Source organism: Erithacus rubecula, assembly GCF_903797595.1.
Source record: "Erithacus rubecula genome assembly, contig: SUPER_Z_unloc_3, whole genome shotgun sequence".
Taxonomy (NCBI): Eukaryota; Metazoa; Chordata; class Aves; order Passeriformes; family Muscicapidae; genus Erithacus; species Erithacus rubecula.
The window spans coordinates 4134487-4156408 of NW_027635944.1; the positions used below are offsets into that span (position 1 = coordinate 4134487).

The following is a 21922-nucleotide window of genomic DNA, read 5'->3' on the forward strand; positions in this document are numbered from 1 at the left end:
AATAAAATGATTACACATTTGTAAACAGATATCCATAAATAAAGGTATAAATATGGTACGGAGAATCTGGCGTGTAAAAAGGTAACAATTTTTATCACATAGCAAAGTCTTACAGAATTTCTGTGTGAATATTGTTCCAGCCTAATCATCTGCTAAATCATGGAGAAATCATTTGTGCCATCTTCACTCATCAGGGACTGTGCTGTGGACACAACGTGGCAAATAAAACCTGTAAGAGTGGTAAATGAAAATTATATGCAGGGATATATACTTAGCAAGCCAAGGCTCTAAACAGAAGGATTTCAGTGATCTTTACAGAAAGAAATGTGTATTTCTGATAGCAGTTGTAATTAGCAAGGTATTTTATCATTTCAGCCTGGCTCAGGTGAAGAAAACGCTTTTTAAAAACAAAATTAACTAACAGATAGCAATAACTCATTTTCTTATATTTTAAATCAAAGTACACTAAAAGCAACAGTTGTAGCAATTAATAGGTGGAATTGCAAGAGAGTTTTGAATTTGAGCCAAGGCAGTATTGAAATAACTACATTTGATCTGCAAAGGACCCTCTTCAGAATGATGGTTTTAAGAATAAATGTAGTTCATGCCAATGTTTCTTTTTCTGCATGGAAATACAGAGACATGAAATCCCTTATTTCTCTTAGCTCTATGGTTTGATATTTTAACTAAGTAGTGCAGCAGACACATCTTAAAAGAAAAATTATTATTTTGCTTTCCAGTCATTTCTGTGTAAAAGCTCAGAATAAGCTCCTTTATTTTCAATCTTTTGGTTCAATTTCAAGGCAATTGTTAAGCTCTCAACTTCTGTGACCTACTACATGGTGACATGAGTGGGTATGCTGTTGCCAAGAGAAAATAGTCTGATTTCTTATTAATTTTTCCTATTCCTTTTTCAGAAATACAGAAAACCAGACTATTTTAATGCAATGAGAACAGTGATTAAGTCTGATGGTAATGTGAACTACAATCATTGTTTTTCAAGCAGTAAAGGATAACACGAAGCTTCAGAATTTCCATTCATTAGGACTTTTAGAACATTAATTTTAATCTAAGAATAGAGCAGATAGGAGGCTAGAAATGAAACACTTGATTTTATCAAACATTATGAAAGTACAAGATCTTTATTATGACAGATACAAACCTCAAGAACCAAGCTTCCACATAGAAAATAACAAAAACACTTGTTCGGTACTCAGCTCTTGAACCCTGAATAAGCGAAGCACATATTGAAAGAGAGGTACTTAAAATGTTTCCATGGATACAAGATGATGCCAATAAGGTCCATGTTCCTATTTGAAAGGGTGCCCCTGCAGAGACATACAGCTTGGTGAGTGGTTGTTTATACAAGTAAATAAATAGGAACCTTGTTTATCTTACAAAGAGCTCCTGATCCACAATTTTTGTCTCATTTGTTAGAAAGGAACACTTTGCTCCTTCTAAATACCATATTAGAGCAAAGTAGACACCACTGAATTTTTTTCTTTAAAGCCAGTCAAATTTATGTCCTAGTTTTCAAGTGGAAAATGGGGTATCTAGGTATGCTGCCCCCAGTCCTGGCACCTATGTTGGTGACTCTTTATTTAACTCTGTGAGAAGACACACCAGCACAAATTATACTGTTTTCTCTCAATTACCAGAAGCCATCTCCAGGAAGAAAAAAGGGAAAAAGAAAAGCAAAGGGCAGATATGAACTATAAATACCCTAACTATGAATAAATTACAAATATTCAATAAGGACAAGCATAACAAGTTTTGATCACTTCCCTCAAAGAGCCTCCATTCACTTTAGGTCCCACTTTAAAACTGGCTGATTCCTAGACTATGACAGCATAAGTGCTACAAACGTGATTTTGAAATTCAGACTCTCAATTCTGCATTCTTCTTAATTTTGGGAATGAGATTAATACCTTCTATGAGATATGTTTTAGTTTTCTAGTGCTAATTTGGATAAAAAGTCCAATGAGTTATGCAAGAGAAAGATAATCAACTTTAACAGCACAATTTAATAACCTGAATTTAAATTTCTGTGTGCTGTGTCCCCTTTTAAAACAAGTTTTCTTCCAGCCACAATTAAGAGAACACAGCCTCATCCTGTTTATAGACTCTTCCTGGAATAATGTAATTTTAACATCTTTTTAAAGGAGGGAACTTTTTTGCCATACATGAGCCTCTTGGTCCTCCTTCCTCTTGAAGAAGCGATTCCTGGATACTGGATAATACGACAGAGCAGATATTTTCCATTTGAACTTGCAGAGTACTTTTGAAGGGGGATGGCAACCCTCTGTTCGTTTGCCAGCACTGACAAAGGTCTGCTTGTCAGTGATACCTTTTACAGCTAAATTTACTCGGGAGTGACAGAAGCAGGTGCACCTTGGCCTGCCAGACACTTGTGCACGCACATCATGCAGCCTACAGGTCAACATCCAAAGGAGAAAAAGCCTGGGTCTGCAGAGCAGAGGGTGAGTGAGGCAAGCACAACCCAAACTGGGGGGCTTCTCTTCAAAGCCAGCTGGTCTGGCTTTATTCTACAGGAATTTTTTTACCTGATTTTTTTGATCAACCAAGCCCTCAGCAGGTGCTGAAGGGTACAACTTCCTGGAGAAGCAGAAGAAGGGCGCTGGTGAGTTTTAATAGAAAAAAATATATTAAGTAATTATTCCGATGTCCTTGGAATGTTTTGCTTGCCACAGCACTGGGTGATTTCAGCTCCAGGCTCATGGTTACTCTCACAAAGCTTTCGAGTAGACAAAGCAGATAGGCCTTGTAGCATTGCATTTAACTTGGTGCAGTGCTTGATTTTAGCTTCTGTTGCCAAGAAAAGTTTCTTTAAACTGGATACTTACAGTCACTTTCTTTCAAACTGTTTCTATGATTCTGAATGGAAAAACATAGAGGATTGCATGAAGAACAGCAGAAGCTAGACAGTGCTGGCTGAGAGTGTGCTCTGTGCTCTCCATCTGCCTCTTCAAAATAAATGAGTTATCCTGGTAATTTCCAAATACATCAAAAGGATTTGTTGTCTGTAGACTGCTCAGTATTTGGAGCTACAGCAGTGATTCTGAGGCTTAGAAATTCCTTCTGAACCTTAACTAAGTTTCCTTTGTAATAAATGAGTGAAATTAATACTGTTTAGAGCATTTTACAAGACAATCAAAGGTTTATCACACAAATGCATGGCCTTATACTAAAGTGAAATGTAAATTGTAAACTATAGAAGTAGTTTCATGAGAGCACTGCTTGACATGGTGCTTTTTAAAGATACCATGAATTTACACATTCCGTTGTTTTACAACCACAAATTATGGCTGTGTGTGTATTCTATAATTTGCATAAGAACTGGAAAATTAGATGATGGGGGGGGGAGATTTTTTTTTTTTTTCCTAGAATAATAGGATTGCAATTAATTTGAAAATGCAGGAAAATGTGACCACATGTTTAAATAAATATTTTTGAGAGGAGAAAGGCATTTTTTATTATTATTTCTATTTCAAGAACTCATTCTTTTAACTGCGTTTCACAGTATTCATTACAAATTGTTGTGTTAAATTGAAAACATTTATTTAAGTGAGTAAACAGACAGAAAACTTAACCATATGAATCTTTCTCAGTAAACAGATTCCATAGTCACAAGTCACTGCACAGCATAGAAGACACTAACGGGGGAGAAAAAGGAATCATACGTCAACATACTGTTGGACTATTTCTGTAGCAGGTCTTCCCCACATATCAAAATAAATGATATATCAGCAATGAGTAGTCTAAGATTAGTCTGAATAATAATACCTTAATACTAATGCCCTTTTAAACATCCCTGATCTTTGATTTTGTTTCTGCTATTCTGCTTGGTCTGGGACCCGTGCAGCTGACAGGGAAGTCCTGCCTCAGCAGAGCAGATCAGCATAGTTGTCATCCATTTTCCTCATTCTCATAGACAGGAAAATGGAGAAGAGATTATTTCTGTTTCTGGGATGTGCTGTGTAAAAACGATCACAATTTTTGCTTGCTGCAAAGATATTCTACTGTGTGTGTGAATAAAAGGCCAACACGATAAAGCATTAGTAGTCAAATCGTAAACATCTAAATATGAACACACATTTTCCAATCAAGTATGAAATCTAGAACAAACAAAACCTCCAAAACCAGAGCTGCCTTTAAAATGGGCAGTGCCTGTAAAACTACTGTTTTGTAGATAATGTGTAATGTAAGGAAGCCAAATCCCCTTGGTTATAAAAATCAAGCATTGTTACATACGGTGTCAGTAATAGTAATGGCAATTCCTGAAGCGAGCTAGACAGAGCACATGCCACACAAAACAAGAAAAAACATGCAGCCCATAGTTTAGAGCCTTCAGTTCTGTTCACTCTAAGTTCATCAGCATTTTACTGTATTGATTTTAAAGGCTTAAAAACAGTAACCAGTGTGACAAACTCCTGCATAATTGCATGAAATTCCAGGTAATTTACTCTATATTTCACTGCACCGGGAAAAGTATTTTGTGAAATTAAAGTTGTTTCTTTTTCTAGGAAAAGGTTGTTTAACATTTCAAAATGAAGAGATTAATCACTAGATAAGTTAGATCACTAAATTTAAATGAGTGCCCTTAATAGGTCTTTCTGGTTTCTTATTTTTGTCATCAACAGACTTCAGCATATTAAGTGAAATTCTGAAATATTTCTGTTATTAATGATATATTGAGAGATTAAGAAACAGAAAAACATAATACAATGCACTGAAACTTTATTTCAGTTAGAATCACCCCTAAACTGCCTGGTAGATTCTTTTATTTTTTGTACCAACTATTCCCTATTAACTAAGAGCTCTGTGGTCAGTTTTGTGAACAATGGCAATTTATTCTACAACTACCTTTTTTTTAAATTATTTTGCAAAGCTACACTTGAAAAATGTATCTCAGCTTTCAAACACATTAGCCTTTTCCAGCAAATCCAAGTTTTAGTGAAAGGAGAACACCTATGTTTGTTTTTCTATAACGCATGTAAACAAAAAAATGGGATTTAACCATAAAGCTTTGGTAAAAATCTCAATTTAGGAGATTCACAATCCAGATTGTGTTCTACAAAAGTTAATTCAATTTTTTTCATATACACTTACATGGTATTTTAAAAGAATCTTATGACTTCATACTTACACTGGAAAAAAATGGACACTTTCCACTTAGACCAATGAAATTGCATATAAATGTTGCAAATAAGAAGATAAGATGTGTGATAAATCAACAATGATATTGAATATATACAACAGTATTTTAAACATGAAAAATTACCATTTCATGCTTGAATTATAAAGTGTATGTGTATTTATATAGAAAAATATATACATATATATAAAGTGCATATAAAGTGTGTGTATGTACAAACATATATAGTAATGTATATATAGACTTCAAATTTATAATTCTTTTCCCCTTGGTACAGTGGGTAAAATCTTATCCTAAAAAAAGGCATATAACTTTTTTCTTGGGCTTTCATTAATTAATGTTTGGTGTTCAGAAATTAACTGGTTATTGGTCTGAGACACTCACCATAGAAATCAAAGGATCTGGCTACCATTAGGAGCAGTGAACTCCCCTCTCTGCTGGTAAATAGGGAGCCACTTGGAGACTTGCCTGAGCTGCTCTGGTGGCTGCAAATGGAGGCTCTGCAGCTGCTCCCCATTCCCAGACACAACCCTCTCAATGACTGCTTGGAGCTCCACCCTCCCATCTCATTTCAAAAATGTTGTTGTAGTCTGCATTGACCATAAACTAGGTGACAGGGACAGGTCTCAAAGTGTTGCCCTTGTCACGGTGTACAGGTACATGAGCTGTTTGTTCATGGGAGTTGTCTGCTCCAATTAAAGTACTGACAATTTGTTGCATAGTCAGATATGGGTTTGTCCCTTTGAAAGCAACTAAGCATTAGGAGACAAGCTTTGAAAGCACCAATTAAGAAATCTTCAATAAAGACAAAAGCACAGTGCTTTCTATGGATAGCTCTGAAGACACTGGATCCTAAAACAAGTTCAAAAAACACAGCTTGCAGTGAATAAACACCTAGATTTAAGCTAACACACACAAGTTCACTGATAGCATGTACTATAACTGCACAGGAAAAATAATTGTTTAAAAAAGTATTAAAATAATACAATGAATGAACCAGCAAAAACAGCTTTGTTCATAAATATAGCTATACAGCATTACTAGTTCTGCACGTGTACTTATAGCATATGAAGTGCAATTTGATGTTAATGTAGCTGATGCAGTGTACCCTGAAACATCTGTCAGGGCAAAAAAATTTAAAAGCTGAATAGTATGATACCAGAATGCTAAGGATTAGTCCTGCAAAACAAACTTTTATGTTCATGAGTCACTACATTTTATCTTGTGGTTTGGCCCTTTTTTTTTTTCACAAAAAAAGCTCTCCTCCAGTAATTATAATTTCTGTCTACGTTATTTTATTATTATAACAATAACAATACAGAAGTATGCAAAATGGGTGTTTCCTATAGCTTTTGCAATAGATTCCAGCAGCATTCATTCTTTTCCTTTACTTTATAAAGTCCTGTGTGACTATATTCAAGTAGCCTTTTCCTTAATATCTCCTGAATTTAAAATTACTGTAGAAAGAATGTTTGGTAATAAAAAAGTTATTATTGTGTGCAATAGTTATAGAAGTCACACTGAAAAAAATAGAAAAGGCTGGGAAGAGAAGATACTTGTATATCATGAGATTGTTCCTATCTTCATAAAAACATTTAATTATGTGTCCTTGCACTAAATCAATTCATTAGCCATTTAATACTCCACCTCAGTCTCACTGAAATGAGATCTAGGCTTGTGTTCTTCCACATAAATACAAGGGAACTGGTTACCCCTTAGGGCAAAGAAGCACTTGGTTCCTTTGTTCCTGGGAGAAGGCACTTTAAATAGCTTCCAAACTGCTAGGTTTAATCTGCAGAAAGGATGTGGTGACTCCTCATTGAATCTCAATTTAATCCAAAAATCCTTAACTTGTCTATCCCCACTAGCAACAGTCCTCTTGAGTCATTTCTGCCCATATTCCTATCATCTTCTCTTTCCCTACATGAATATGTGGACTACAAAAAAACCCTTCAGTCTCATTTAGGAGCTGGAAAATTTTCTAAACCCCTTCCAAGCATGTACCTATTCCCTTTCTCTTGCCCCTTTAGCTGAGCAACAGCAAAGAGAACAATTCAGTTACATCCAGAGATAAAGACATTTTACTGCATAGAACTTCCAGCTGCTGTAGATTTAAAATGCAAAGGCAAATGTGGCAGTCACCCTAACATATTTATCTGTTACTGTGAGTTTAAAACTAAAAGGCTAACAATTTATCAGGTCAGTTCTGGAAGTTTCAATATATATTTGTATTAAGTTAATTGAATATTTTTAACAAAAAAGGAAACCCTGAAGTTGTCTCTATGATTTTTAGTTGCCTGACAAAAATAATAATTTCCAATTGAAGGAACTTCAACTTAGTAATCAGATTTCTTGTCCTTCAGCCATGTTAGGGTACCTATCTGTAAAGTCATTGATGAAATCAAATCTTGCTGGTCTGATTGATGCAGACTTGCAAGAACATAACAGACCAGAAATGGGAACTTAAATCTGTGCATCATACAGGAGCTGTACAAAGATCAAACTGGATCATGTGGCAATTTCAGATGAAATACATCCAAACCAAAACACATATCCAACCATGACCCGAGGCTTAGTTTCCTTTTAACATCAATCATATCAACTTTTAAAAGTACTTTCATGGGAAGAGTTAAAACCCCAGAGCAGGATGCTCATGGAAGGTGTAACTAGACTAACATCAGTGCATAATCAAGTCCAAAAGCTGACCCAACTACTGTGCAATCACATTTATGGTCACAGAAATTATGAGTTCTTCACCTATCAAAAAGTGCTGCCAATTTTCAAAAGGCCTCTCCAAATCATCTAATAAAATTTTGTATTTATCATTGTTTTTACAACAGCATTAATAATATAGCAGCACTTAGAAGTATTTATAGATCAACACTTGCATGGAGCTGTTCAAACACAAAACATAAACATGAATTTAGCACATAAAGGTTCAAAAACACCTAAACTCAGTGCATTTTGTCAAAATGTCCACCACACAATAACTTATTAGTTTTGGTATCTGCATGCATTGGTATCATACCTGCATTAAAAAGTCTGAGAGATACACCTTCATACCCACATTCCATATGCTAATCTATCACTATTATATTGTATGCCCAATTTATGGTGTAAATATCTCTGTTAGAACAGGTTGGATCATTGACCATTAAAATTTGTGCACCATTTACTCCAAATTTGATTCCAGGAACTGGTGCAAAATCTGAAATAGATTTAAATTGTCAGATAAGCTGGTTGCTTATCTGAAATATAGCTCAAAGCCTAATGTGGAAAACTCCTGGAAATTATTTTTTAGGAAAAAAACCAGAATTTTGAATACTGTAAGAGATGCCTTTCATGCATGACATTGGAATAAAGCCAGAATGGGAAATCATAGTGCCTTTCAGCAACAGGACATGAAGTTGACCAACATTTTTTTCTCTTTAGAACATGTTTGATTCTGAATTTTGTTTGAATTGTGGCTAGTGGTTCATCCAAAACAAAACTCCACATCGCTTGGCCCTCAAAATTACCATGAATTTCATTGTCTACACAGATGGAGATGCTGATCTAATTTGCAGCAGCTGCAGAATACTTTATTAAGCCTTTTCTGGCCATTTATGGCTGTCTGCTTCTGTATCTCATCACCATTCAATGCAGGATAGACAAAAGCTTGAGTGTCACACAATTAGCAAGGGGGTGCGATCATTTTTCGGTTTGGGTTGTGCATTTTTTGTCAAAATATCTGAAAATATCACAATACCTTAGTCAGGCAATTCCATTTCTGGAAAAGAGAAGGAGCATGCATCCTAAAAAAATCATTTCCTAGTTCCCTCCTGGATTTTCCCAAAATGAAACTGGATCACAGAGAGATTCTCCTTATTCAATGGCAGGCAATCACACGGACAAATAAATGTGGTAGAAGGAATAAAAAAGGTACTCCTCACTTTAATGCTAATCCTGAAACAATTTATGAAAGCCTTTCCTGTTGGAGATAAGCAGAAGGAACTGCCTTAACAGGAACTACTTTAGAAATACACAGCTAATGGTACAGAGGTTTAAGACTTCTAAAGCTGCATAAATTAACTTGGAAATACAAAGTCATCTCCTTTTGCATCAATTCTAGAAGCTGTGAGAAATAGTTCTGTATTAGCAATTGAGTTGAATAGTGAAGTTACTGTATTTCTTGGGCTGTTTAATAATCTAGATAGACTTAATCACAGATGTATTAGACCATACAATAAATTGTACTTCCATCAAATGCTTTGCTTTAAAAATAAAATTCTGATGCTTCTGCACATGAGGATGCAGAATTATCAGACTGATAAACACCAGTCTGTGAAAATGACAGCATTTCCAAAATTATTCTCCAAACACATTCCTGTACTTAAACTCTATTAAGATGGGGAATGGATTCCAAAATTTCACTTCAAGCTCATATTTGATCTATTTTTGTATTTTTGCATAGAAAAAAAAAAAAGGAGATTAAAAAAAAGCCCATTTTAGCTTGAAATTTTACCTAATTAACTTTATGTCAGAAGAGACTGGAGTAGGGATGTAGAATTGAAACTAGTTACTGAGATTTCAGTTTGTCTGAGACTAAAGTTTTGCTTGCCAATTTCTTGGTAGCACTGAAAAACTTCAAAACTTTCACTGTATGTCTTTCAGGCAAGTCTAGGCTCACATTTTTGGAGTTCTTAAACCTCAGCAAAGGAGAGGTTAATAGGTTAAATTCTTCCTCTATTTACCCTTAAATAAGATCATGGGCTACAAAAATTATACTCCCAAGATGCATATGTGTGTGTATAAACTCAAGATTTGGTGGAATGCTGCTGTGTACCATGATAAGTACATTTGAATGGCTTAAGGAGCAATAGTGGCTGGTACAGGAGCTGGTGTTAGAGCATGCCCAAAGATTAATTTTGAGGGAGAAGTTGAATCTGGGTGGCCAGTGACATAGGGCTGAGCTTCTGTGTTAGCTCCTCATCTCATCCCATCAGAGTACTGGATTTCAACAGATTTCAGGGGACTTTGAACACACCACATAAACTCCGTGGCATCCATTTTCTACACCAAGCAGGAGACTGGAGATTTTTATAGCTATTAACTTCCTTTGGATGGCATTTCAATCTCATTTTGAAGAAAACTAAAACAGATACGTAGCTTGAGAATTATTTATTTCTAAAATGCTTATGTGGCAAGAGTGGTTAGAACTAGACATAGGTTTAATCCTAATATCAGTCTGTCATCCACAAAGTCATGAATACTAATTTTATGCTCTTTAGGATTAATTTAGTAATGTCTAAGCTTTGAAAGAAAATGTATTTGTCTATGAAGAAGTTATCTCCTATCTCAAGTGTGAAAACAGTTTTTTAAAAATTACAACTAAAAACATCTTGGATTAAAAAAAATATATATTTTGGCAGATGTTTATGAGGTATTTAAAGGACAACAGCAACTTGCAAACTACAGTTTCAGAGACTGCCTTTAGTAACAATGAAACACTTCCGATTACTAGAAGAGGATCAATTTAGTCAAACAAACAAACACCCTTTTCATAGTTGACTTAACTCATTTGGCAGCATTTTTCCCCTCTAGAATCAATCTCTTTCCTGAAAATACCAGCTGGATAACATTAAAAAAAAAAACCTTTATATATATGTATTAAAAATAATAATAATAATAATAAAAAGGCGGTGGGGGCGGTGGGGAGAGGAGGAGTGGCAAATTGCAAAAAAAAGCGTCTTTCCAAAAGGCTGGAAACAGATAATGCCCAGTATTTATTGGTCGAGTTCTCCGTCTAACCTCGCTCACCCCACGGCTTCAACACCTGCCTGCTGGACACCGATCCATCCCTTTCCCAGGGACATTGCCATGTGCTGCTGGAGCTTCCTGAGCCCGGCCGGGTGTCGGGCCGCTCCAGCCCTCTCTGAATCCCCGGGACCCCGAGCCCCCATCCCTGAATCCCCGGGGCTCCGAGCCCTCATCCCTGAATCCCCGGGACCCCGAGCCCCCATCCCTCAATCCCCGGGGCTCCGAACCCCCATGCCCTGAATGCCCGGGACCCCGAGCCCCCATGCCCTGAATGCCCGGGACCCCGAGCACCCACCCCCTGCCCTCCCTGCAGCCGGCCCTGGACTGGCCGCATTGGCAACAGGGCACCCAGAGCTCTGCTTCGGCCTCCCACAGCGGCGACACCCACTCGCTCCGAAGGTCTGAGCCGTGGGCAAAGGCTCTGAACAGGCTGCGGTGAGGGCAGCACCGCCGGAGGATGCGGGACAGCGTTCTGCTTCCAGCCCCCTCAGAGGCGGCCTTTGGCCGGGCCTTCCCCACCCTGCGCTATTCCCGGCCTGTCCCACACAGCAGCTGCTGCAGCTGAGCAGCCACCGCTCCCTGCCGGGCCCACCCTCTCTGGCGTCAGCCCGGCCGGCCCCCACCGCCTTCCCGGCGGGATGTGACCGGCAAAGGCGATGGAGAGACCCGGGATCCCCGGGACCCCCGGCACTCGCTGCCCCGCCCGGCGCCGCCAGACCCGGGCACCGCTGTCGTGACTACACCCCGCTCCTGCCGTGGGTCCCCGCACCCTGAGGGACACCCCAGCGCGCAGAAATAATGAGTCAATAATGAGTCTAATTTATTAATTAGAAGCCCGAGGTAATCGTGTGGTAGGAGGGTGGTCAGGACAAACTCCGGCGCTCTCTGTGCTCTGGTCTTGAAGTTTGCGGTTTATTGCATCGGGCGTGGGTGAAAAGGGCTCAGCTGGGAGCGGCCAGACGCAGCTCAGGGCAGGCCCAGAGCAGGGAGATAACAAAGGGGTAAAGCAAGGGTGAGGGGTGCAGGAACAAGAGCAAGGGGGCGACAGGGTGTCCGAGGGTGTAAGAGCAAGAGGGAGTGGTCTCCTTTTACAAAGTCTTGAATCTCCTTCTATGCTGAATATGCCACTTTTTCACTAACCAATCCAGTACAAGATACAAATTCTCTAACATTTACCTACAATCTATAGGAATCGCTACATTACCATGTTTTACTACTTTCTTATCTCTAAACCTTATCTGGGACCCAGGAGGGGGGTCTCTGCTGGCTCTTTGGTATTTGAAGCAACTGGCATTATCTTAACAAAGGGAGAAGACCTTCAGGCATCCATATTGCTGCTCTCCTGCCACTCAGTAGAACACTGCTTTCATTTCTATCTCATCTACACTTCTATACTCTTAGCATCTTTTGCTAGGCAGTCATCTATAGGGCATTCCTATTTCTTCCTCCCCTACAATCTTGTGTGCAGGTGCAAGGGTTTGAGGCACAGGCCAGAAAGGTCGCCTCTCCAAGGCCAAGTGTTTCCACTTGGGACCCCATCTCCACAACTACAGGTGCAGAGAAAAACAAATATTTGGGATGAAAATAAGTTCTGTTGTTGCTACCTGATGTTGCCTATCTCAAAGCAGACCCAAGGAGATGCATGTCTGGTGTTGGGTCCACATGTACTTGCCCTTGATAGAAGGAAAAAAAAATAATATCCCAAGCTTTGCTACTTTGTAATTCACCCTGGCCTTTTAAACAGGCATTTATTAAACAATGAGATGGCTGTGTTTTCCAAAATGCATGTCAAAGCATAAATACCTTCTGGAGGATAAGTACAGCATGTGATCAATGGTTTTGTAATTTTACTGATAGTGTAGCACCACTAAGGTAGGATTTAGATGGAGCTTATAACAGCTTCTGAAAACGTCAAACTACTTACAAGTAAGATAGGCCTAAGTGCACATCAGCAAAGATTCATATTCTTTTTATAGAAATTACTTCATTTATCTCCTAAAATACATTGAAGGTTTGCATTTTAATAATATACTACTTTTGTGCTTTTAAACATCCAAGGTGCCGAACAAGAATTGTAAACTGTGAAGTAACTACCATGGAAAAGATTAAGTAAAGCATTGGAGGCGGATGATTTTGACAATAAAGAGGGTGTATGTGGTGAGTGTTTAATATTTTTTACATTTAATATCACCAAGTACTGTTTATTTTTTTTAGATTTTTGTTCGAAGCAAAACCTGGAGAGCAAAACTCTACTGTGTTATATACTTACAAGTACACCTGTGACAAAGGGTTTCTGTAATCATTGTGTGATTTGTGTGGTGATAACACCATTTTAGTAATGGCATGCCATTTAATTTAAAGTTAATATGTCAGCTGTGCATACCTTGCAGATATATTTTTTTGAAATTAAACGATTTTGCAAAGAATTGTGTATATGTCATCTCATTGCAGTGGTTTACAAGGCAATTAATTTGTGCTTCCAAAATACAACCCTGTTATCTTTGAAATTGTCTGAGTTTATATCTTTTTGTTCATTATAAAAGCATATGGTTTGAGGGAATATTTTGAATGAATGAAGAACAAATAGAGTACTGTTGAATAATCTTGTGGGGTAGATTAATCTATAGCCTCGATTTCTCTCAGGGTGGGTTGCTGTGGCAACCGCCCCAGCTCACTCTAAAATAATTTCATAAAGCTCTCTTCAAGAGCTGCACCCAGCGTGGGCCAAGTTTAAAAGCAGCCAGACATGGGAAGAAGAGTTATACTGTGTTGCTCTTGCAAATAGGGAGGTGGTGAAAGAAAGCGAGGTGTAGAGTGGAATGGGTTTGAGCAGAATTTTAGACAGAAAATAGAAACCAAGCTAGCCCAGGGTTAAGATGCAAAGGAGGTGGATCATTTCATAGTAACCTCGCTGCTTTCAGTTTAAACACCATTAAAGGATGTAAGTTGGCAATCTCATTTCTCCTAAGGGAAAAATATGTTCTGCATCCACAAAAGAACAAAAATGGACTTTGATAATCGTCTTCAATGGAAATGTTACCTTGAAGTAATCATACTTGTAATGGAAAGAGATACTTGGATACATTCTTTAGTAAACCTTTGGAGATCTGATTGTATAATTATTACATTTTGACTGATGGCTCATAGTTTAAGACATTGCACTCCTCAGGTGGTAGATTTGGGCGGGGAGGGGGGGAGCAGAAATTGTCAGCAGACCTGTACATGGACTGGGGGCAGCAGAAAAGCATAGATTTGAGTCTTGTGCCAGAAATTTGAAAAAGGTGCACTTGCACAGATTCAGTACATGTACAGACATCAGAACAAAGGAGTTTAACTGTTTGAAATTATTTCAGATTTTTAGTTGAAATTTAAAGAGGGGAAAACAAAAACACCCAAACAGTACAAATTATGCTGCATAAATTTGTGACTTGTCTAACCCTGAACGAGTGACAAATCCTGGTCCCTCCCCTTATATCTGTTTGTCCATCTAGCATCTGAATCCTGAATTTAAAAAATCAAGATGTCCTTTACATGGATTTGATTAATTGTGCTCATGACAAAAACTTGGCATGGTTTGAAGGTGCTCTAGTATGCAAAGGTCACAACTATAAAAAGATTAGACCACAAGTGCCCACATGGAGGTGTAGTTGAAGTTCTAAACTGCTGTATACTTTTATTTTCTGAAATATTTGCTTTCTGTAATAATTTGCTTTCATAATATGACAGTGCTCACGTTCTCTCTTGCCGGTTGAAGGGCTGTGTTACTAATTAACCAGACACCAGAAAACTTACACATCCTGCACAAAATAAAGCAGATGCCAGTCATTTTCAATTAGAGCACAAAAGTGTGAAGTCTTAACATAATTTTCTATTTTTGCTACTAAAAATATACAAATACTACTGGATTGGGTGCCATGCTGGGAGACCAAAATTGTCTGCAGAAGAGGCATAGCAAGGGTACAACCTGTGTAATTGTTCTGTATTTCTTTCCTGCTGTGTTTCATGGCAGAACTGAGGCTGAGAAAGTATTTCTTTCCCAATGTTTCTCAGGCTCTGCTGCCACTGCCGTGCATATGTGTCTCTCACCACCGTGTGCAGTATGCTTGGCTTGTATCTGATTGCCTGGTGGCTCTGGGCACATCAGTATCACTGTCATTATTGGTGTGGGCACGTTTGTAGCATTTCACAGCGTGGAGAGTCGTGCACTCTCACCCAGACAGACCAGGACATGAGAGAGACCTGCAGCATTCTCTAGGGATTTGCATTGTGAGCAATTGCAGGGTGCTTGTTAGAACTACCTGAGCTTTGTACTGCTCTGATTGTGCTTTGGGCATTCATGTTTTAAAGAGCACAGTTGAACTGGAGAAGTATTTATTCACTGTCAAATACTTTGGAAGTAGGTCAGTGGCCCAATGAGATGTTTCTAGGGGAAAAGACTGTGAGACCAAGGACTTGTATTAAAATAACCCAAATATATATTTATCACTGTGTTTGAATTCTGTCGTTTGGTTTTATCACGTGTGCTGTTCCTATTTCCAGTACCCTAATCTATCATAAAAATAATACTCTGTGCCTTTACAAACTCCCCTACTCCTCCCAAAGGATCAAAAAAGTTGGCTATCGGCATAAAAATTTTAAAAAGTGTGTGCAAGATCCAGTTTTACTCACAAATCACTGCATGTGCTTAATCTGGATTCAAGCTCACAGTGCAGTTCTTTCAGTCCAGTTTTAGAAGCAACTGGACCAATTGAAAAAAAAAAATAAAAAAATAAAAAAGCAGCACACACAGCACGCTGTCAGCGCTGCATTCTGTGGGTAAGGCTGACACGAGGCTCTCCGGGACCCGGTGGCGGAGGCGAGCGGGTCCGGGTGGGAGAAGCTCCGCTGCGCCGGAGCCGCTCCCCGCACAGCGGGACGCAGAGCCGGATGAGTTGGGAAAGTTGGGCCGGAGCGGGGCTCGGCAGGGCGAGCCCAGACAAGGTGCGAGGGGCTGGGCAGGTCTCGGGGGGCGGGACGCAGAGCCGGGGGCCGCAGCTCCGGAGGCGGCGCAGGGCTCGGCGCTGCCGTGGGCCGGCTGCCCCCTCCCGGCGCCCGCCCCTCCGGAGCTGCCGCCTCGGGCTGCGGCTCGCAGGGAGGCTCCGAGCCAGCGCCGCTCGTCCCCGGGTGCGGGCAAAGCTCGGTCACTGCCCCGCAGCCCGGCCCTGACCGGCCGCAGCTGCGCTGCTGCGGGCGCTGCGCGCTTCCCAGGTCCGCATCCTCCTGCCCTTCCTTCCTTCCCTCCGCACGCTGCGGGACCTCACCGGGCGGGGAAAACACGCAACGGCTCGCCGCTTTGTCTTCGCTTTGTACAAAAAAAAAAAAAAAAAAAAAAAAAAAAAAAAAAGATGTCATTAGGTTTGCGTGTGGCATATGCCATTACCCCCACCGTAAAACTAAAATTAGCAAAATGTCAGGAATGGAAAGATTGATTCGCCCAAGATGCAATTATCATTTAAAAAGTGCTTGATTGAGGTGCTGATGCTCGGTGATTTATTCTGCATACCATATACATAATTAAAGTAGTGTAGTGGAGTAATTTATCAATCTAGTTTAGACTTGAGGGGCAAGGAGCTGCTGCCGCTGCTGCTGCTGCTCTATGTTTGTTTTATTAAAACGCTTTCGGGATCTGATCCCGCCCCCTTTTTGCAACACTGAAACTGATTATTACTCCGGCTCGGGAGGAGAGAGTCATTCGTTTGGGATTGTGGGAGAGGTAGAGAAATAGAGACACGGAGAAAGAGAAGAAAAGGGAGGAAGAGAGAGAAGCAGAAAAGGACACCTCATCAGGCGTGTAGTTTGAATCCCTTTCTCGCCTCCCCCTTCCCCTCCGCGATGTTACAAAGGCTGTGAGCTATTCGCCTTTTCCCATTCGCCTGCTGTCACTTCCTTCCTGGACGATCTCAGGACGAGTCCGGTTACTTTTAATCCGACCAGCAGCTCAGCCACTTTCTCCTCCTCCACGCCGCACACACGCGCACCACACACACACACACCCCAGGCATCTCCTGGCTGCTTATTGGATTGACTTTGAAGGTTGTGTGTGTGATTCAAGGCGGCTGCATGTTGAACCAGGTGGTGAATATTTAAGACTGGAAGAAGTAAAGGGATTTTTTCTTTTTCCCTATGAAAGGAAAATATCTGAAGGACTAGCCTGATCAGCCAAACAGCTAACTGTTTACAATGTAAGTACATGTGAAATTCAGCCGCGGAATAAAATGTAGCGGGCATGGTACAAAAGCCCTAGCTAGGTACATTTCCTACCGCGTTTGAAGCATGTATCAGTCATTTTATGTGAAGTGGGTTTGAGATTTCTTGCAGACTTTTAGCGTGTGATTGTGCAGTTGCTAAAAAGTAATTTGTTAAACAAGTAACAGTTAAATCTGTGTAGTAAATTATTGCAGACTTCAGTGTCACAAGTGTTTAAACTTTGATGAAGTTAGTTTACATAATTTATGTGTTTGATATTATGAAGTGTTGGAAGCTTATTTGATTCAGATGGTTCTTAGTTGATTCGAAAGCTATGACCTTGTAGTGCTTGCACTCTGATTTACCAGACTAAGGAAACAATCCTGTCTCAGTGAAATGCTCTTAAACTTTGTTGTTTCACAGGCTCTTCAGTCTCGAGTTTAGGCAGTGCATGCTTTTAAGTGTATGACTTTGCACATCTTTCATCTGCATTACTTACATCTGAGATGGAAAGAACCCTTGCATTTATGTGGGAACTTAAGTAATGATCTGCAAACTGCTTTTGGAACAGTATGCTTTGGTCTTTACACTACTTTCAGTAACCTTTAAATTTTTTTAGCATAAAGGAGCTAATCAGAATTACAGAACTGGCTGGCATAATTGCCCTACAATCACAGGCTAAGATAAAGTTTAATGTAAATGAGACACTTATAAGATTATTGTTGCATTATGTAATTATAATACTTATTGTTCCCCATAAAACTTAGTGTGACCTTCTGTCAGCCTGATTAAAAAAAAAAAACAAGTATAGAAACTAATCATCCCATTTCCAAAATAACAACAACAACAACAACAATAATAATAAGCAGTGCAGTGTGGTGCAAAACAAAATTTAATGAATCATTGTGGGTATCTAAACATTGTATATTATAGAAAAGCCCTGTTTTCTTTATTGTGTGTTATGATTATTATTACCAAATAACTACATACTTAAAGAAATACTTTAATAAACAATTTAAGGCTAAAGGTTTAAGAGAATTAAACAGAGAAAGTCACTTTACCAGTACTTTGCTGATGATCAGAAAAGAATAGCTTTGACACAAAATATTCCTTGCACATATCTGCCAATTACCTTATTGGCAAATGTCCTAGTTTCATATCTTTACTTTAAAATAACTTTAAGATGAATGAAAAATAAATTATTTTAGAAGCAACTTCTTATTTAGAAGACTAGATTCCTTTCATTGGCACTTTCTTGGCTATTGTGTTTGGAGAGTAAAGATATTTAAATGGAGTATAATAACTAATCCCTAGCAGCTTGGCAAGGCATGGATATAGTACCACCTGTGAACCAGTACTTCAGCACCTCTGTATTAAATGCATACTAATTATTAGTTCAAATGGTAAATCATATGATTTATCTGGGGATTTGTTATTTTGTGAACTGTATTTATCACAGGATATCAAGGACCTTACTTTAAGTCAAAAACCCACAAAACTTTCTTACTTTCTTAGTTTTCTTAAAAATATCCACCATATTATTCTTCCTCTATTAATGAGTACATAATTCATAATGAGCCTAATACTGGAACTTCTGCCCACACTTATCTCCTTTTGGAAGAAACAGAAAAATTCCTCGAAAAATAACTTAAGACAATGGCCTTTAATCCCAGGTGTCTGTGTTCCTGGTTGTACGCACACTTTTATTTGAAAAACTTGTTGTTCATATATATTTATACTAATATGCTCTACATAGTATGAGAAAATAGTTCTGGGACCTGAACATGGAGAGGTTCTTTCCTGCAGGGAGTTCTTACACAACTAGTCCCGCGGGCAATGCTGAGACTACTCGTGTGAAAATGAGCAAGGCACAGGGATAATGATTTACAGGATCAGGACCCAAAGAGACTAAACCTCTTGCCTGTCCCAAAGCTTTCACAGGACAGAGATGTAAAGAATGTCACTTTCTATGTCCTGTGAAAGAATGCAGGGATCAGATAATGTTTGCATCCTCTTAAGATTATTTGACCAAGAAAAAACGAAATTTAAGTGTCTTATTAAAATTGATACTGAATGACGAATAGGGTGGGGGATTAAGTCTTTTATAGTTATGTTCCTGAGCTTCTAGTTTTGGACCAGAATAAGAAAATTCATTCAAATACTTTCTTACTACAAATTTTCTTCCAATATACGATCTGGAATTTTTTCCTTTTTTTAAACATTTCATCTACCTGCAACATGTATATTCAAAACCAGAGACACCTTTCTTAAATGGTTCTTTTTTAAGAAAAAAAAAAAAAAACACGCACCACATAAAGTGTTACAGACAAAGAGAAATGAAGCCTCCTGAAGCTTTTCACAAAAGTTTGCTCAAGAAATATTTTGGTAGCTCACTATTCAGTAAATTAAAGTAATTATACAGAAACTTAGGAGCTGAGCAGGAGTTGTGAATAGAAAACTTTCATCAACTTAATTTCTTTTAATTTTACTTTTCTCTATAACAGGTTAATTTATTGTTCACCAGAACAGTTTGGTTCCTTTTCAGAGACAGCTAAAGTTATTTCTACATTTCATTAAGCAGTCATTAATTGTTATTAGGTTCTTGAAAGAAAAAATGCATGGTGTTTCATACATTAGGGTCATTTTACCTGTTTGATAGAATTATTCAAAATTACATGATAATTTTTCCAAAAATCAACTAAGGTGTATTGGTATTTTTTCAAAAACTGATGATGGAGATGAATCTACACAAGCTGCTATGTAATTTCAAAGAGTTTATAGTTCTTGCTTTTGCATCTTGAACAAGAACAGAAGCATTCATATTTGTTATGCATTTTAAGTTTTTAATATTGCTGTTCGATATTAGCAGAAAAACTTTGCTATATCCTCATTTAGGCTCTCTAATGACTTAGGTATCATTTTTTAAATTATGTGTTTAATTCTGAAAGGTAGAAAACTTTAAGCTTAACAGCAGAGATAGAATTCTGATATTTGAAGAGGATGAAAATCCAATTTCGAATCCTGGTTCAGAAGAAAAATGGATTCAGAAGAACTTTGGTCAGCAAACACTGATGGTGCGAGTGAAAAATTGAGAAACTGAAAAACTGAATTTTTAAACTATTTTTAGAAGTAATTACTTGAGGCCTTTGACCAGCTTTAAGGTCATTTTCTTAGAACTGATGATCAATGATACATGTGGACAGGTGATTAAAAGCTAGTGTTCTTCTGCCCTCCACTTTAGTGCCACTGTCTCATTGACTGCAGTGCAGTAGAGGTTGTCTATTCACTGAGATCTGTCATCTTTAGGAAATCAGATGTGCTTATAGGGGCGATCCACAAAACCAGGTCTTAGTCAACAAAGTCTTATGTGCCTTACAAAAGAAGGATTAGGCAGTTCACATGTCATTTTGACTGGGCAGTGATAAAAGCTGATTGCTGCAGCATAGCAAGACACACTTCAATTTTAAGTGATTATTGTATGAGACAACTATAACTCTGTTGCTTAGTCACTGTTAAATGCAATTCAACAATTTTGATGTTTTGACTGGATTTGTATAACTATAGTGAAAGTACAGCCACTTGTAGTATTGTTACACAAATTTTATAAAAACTTTTTAATACCCTGCTTTTGGGAAATACAATTCAAATGTGTTAGATTATTTTTCTGGGATTTTTAAAATTACATTTGTCTAGATAGTATCCTGTAATCACAATTAAAAGTTATTAAAAGTGCCTGGGCTCTTAAAAGTGCCTATGACTATACTAAATTCACTTCACTCAGCCATATTTAGAGCTTACAAGAAGAGGAGAGTGCCTAAAATGTGTCAGAGCTTTGCAGATTTATAAAAAAATTATAATATTGAATAACAATAAACAATCCTACTTTATTCTGTTATTTTTTAAAATGTAATGTGGTGTAAAACTAATGTCTGTGTTGCATGTGTGTAGTCTGATTTGAAAATAGCTAAGAAATTAAGTCCTGTCCCTACATTATTAAATGTGTTATTTATCAGTGAGAAGAGAGTTTTTCCTATTTGCATAATTTAGTTATAACCTACAGCATTTAACATTTACTAGTATGAAAGTAAAAAGCTGATAACTTCTATGGTAATTTCATACAATATTTCAAAATAACTCCTTTTTTTACCCAACTGATGCCTCCTAGTGTTTCACATAATAAAACACTAATGAGTCAACCATAAATGTAAACATTGTTCTTTCATTTTCTTCATCTTGTGCAGCACATAAAATTAATATTTATGTTTTTAATTATGTATGTGTTATTTTAATCAGACAGGAGACTCACATAAATTCAGATGGCTAATTTTAATGGATATTGAAAGTGCATTTCTATTTTCTTTCACTATAGCTTTGCCTAGCTGTGCTTTGAAAAGTTTAAGTTATATAGAGTACATTTCTCTCCTTTTGTTTCCTATGTGCATTATCAAATTTCTTGACAATGTGTTATTAGGCTCAAACAGAAATTTAAAAAATTTACTAGCAGGATGCTTTGAAAAGTAAGCCCTCAAAATAGGCAATAAATGCAGTTATAGAAATGTCTGAAATATTCTAAGGGACCTCATAGCCAAATAAGATGGAAAACATTGATCTGCAACATGCTCGCTTACTACAGTCCTCAAAGAATAGTTATCATATTTTGTTGCTGTTCCTGATTACTTTACTGTTGCATGAGCAAGAAAACTGTATTAAGACAGTTTTCAA

At 38.1% G+C, this 21922-nt stretch overlaps 2 protein-coding genes across 10 annotated transcripts in view; one reads left to right on the forward strand and one right to left on the reverse strand.

The window, feature by feature from the left end:
• Positions 1–2457: 2457 nt before the first annotated feature.
• Positions 2458–21922, forward strand: part of MEF2C (myocyte enhancer factor 2C) — a 131566-nt gene continuing 112101 nt past the window's right edge. For 5 of the 9 annotated variants that reach the window (XM_079331442.1, XM_079331448.1, XM_079331447.1 and 2 more), the window contains exons 1-2: positions 2458–2641; positions 13034–13132. The gene's annotated coding sequence lies outside the window, so the exon portion shown is untranslated. Of the gene's footprint in view, positions 2642–13033; positions 13133–16961; positions 17197–21922 lie in introns of those variants that run through there. The other 4 variants (XM_079331446.1, XM_079331449.1, XM_079331443.1 and 1 more) reach the window with 2 other exon arrangements.
• On the reverse strand, positions 11579–16908 carry LOC306814901 (uncharacterized protein; the record flags this gene model as incomplete). Its single annotated transcript, XM_079331396.1, has 3 exons — positions 16794–16908; positions 15763–16316; positions 11579–11745 (listed from the first exon to the last, which is right to left on the reverse strand). The coding sequence occupies exons 1-3, from the start codon at positions 16796–16798 to the stop codon at positions 11579–11581; spliced, it is 726 nt and encodes a 241-aa protein (XP_079187522.1). The 5' UTR covers positions 16799–16908.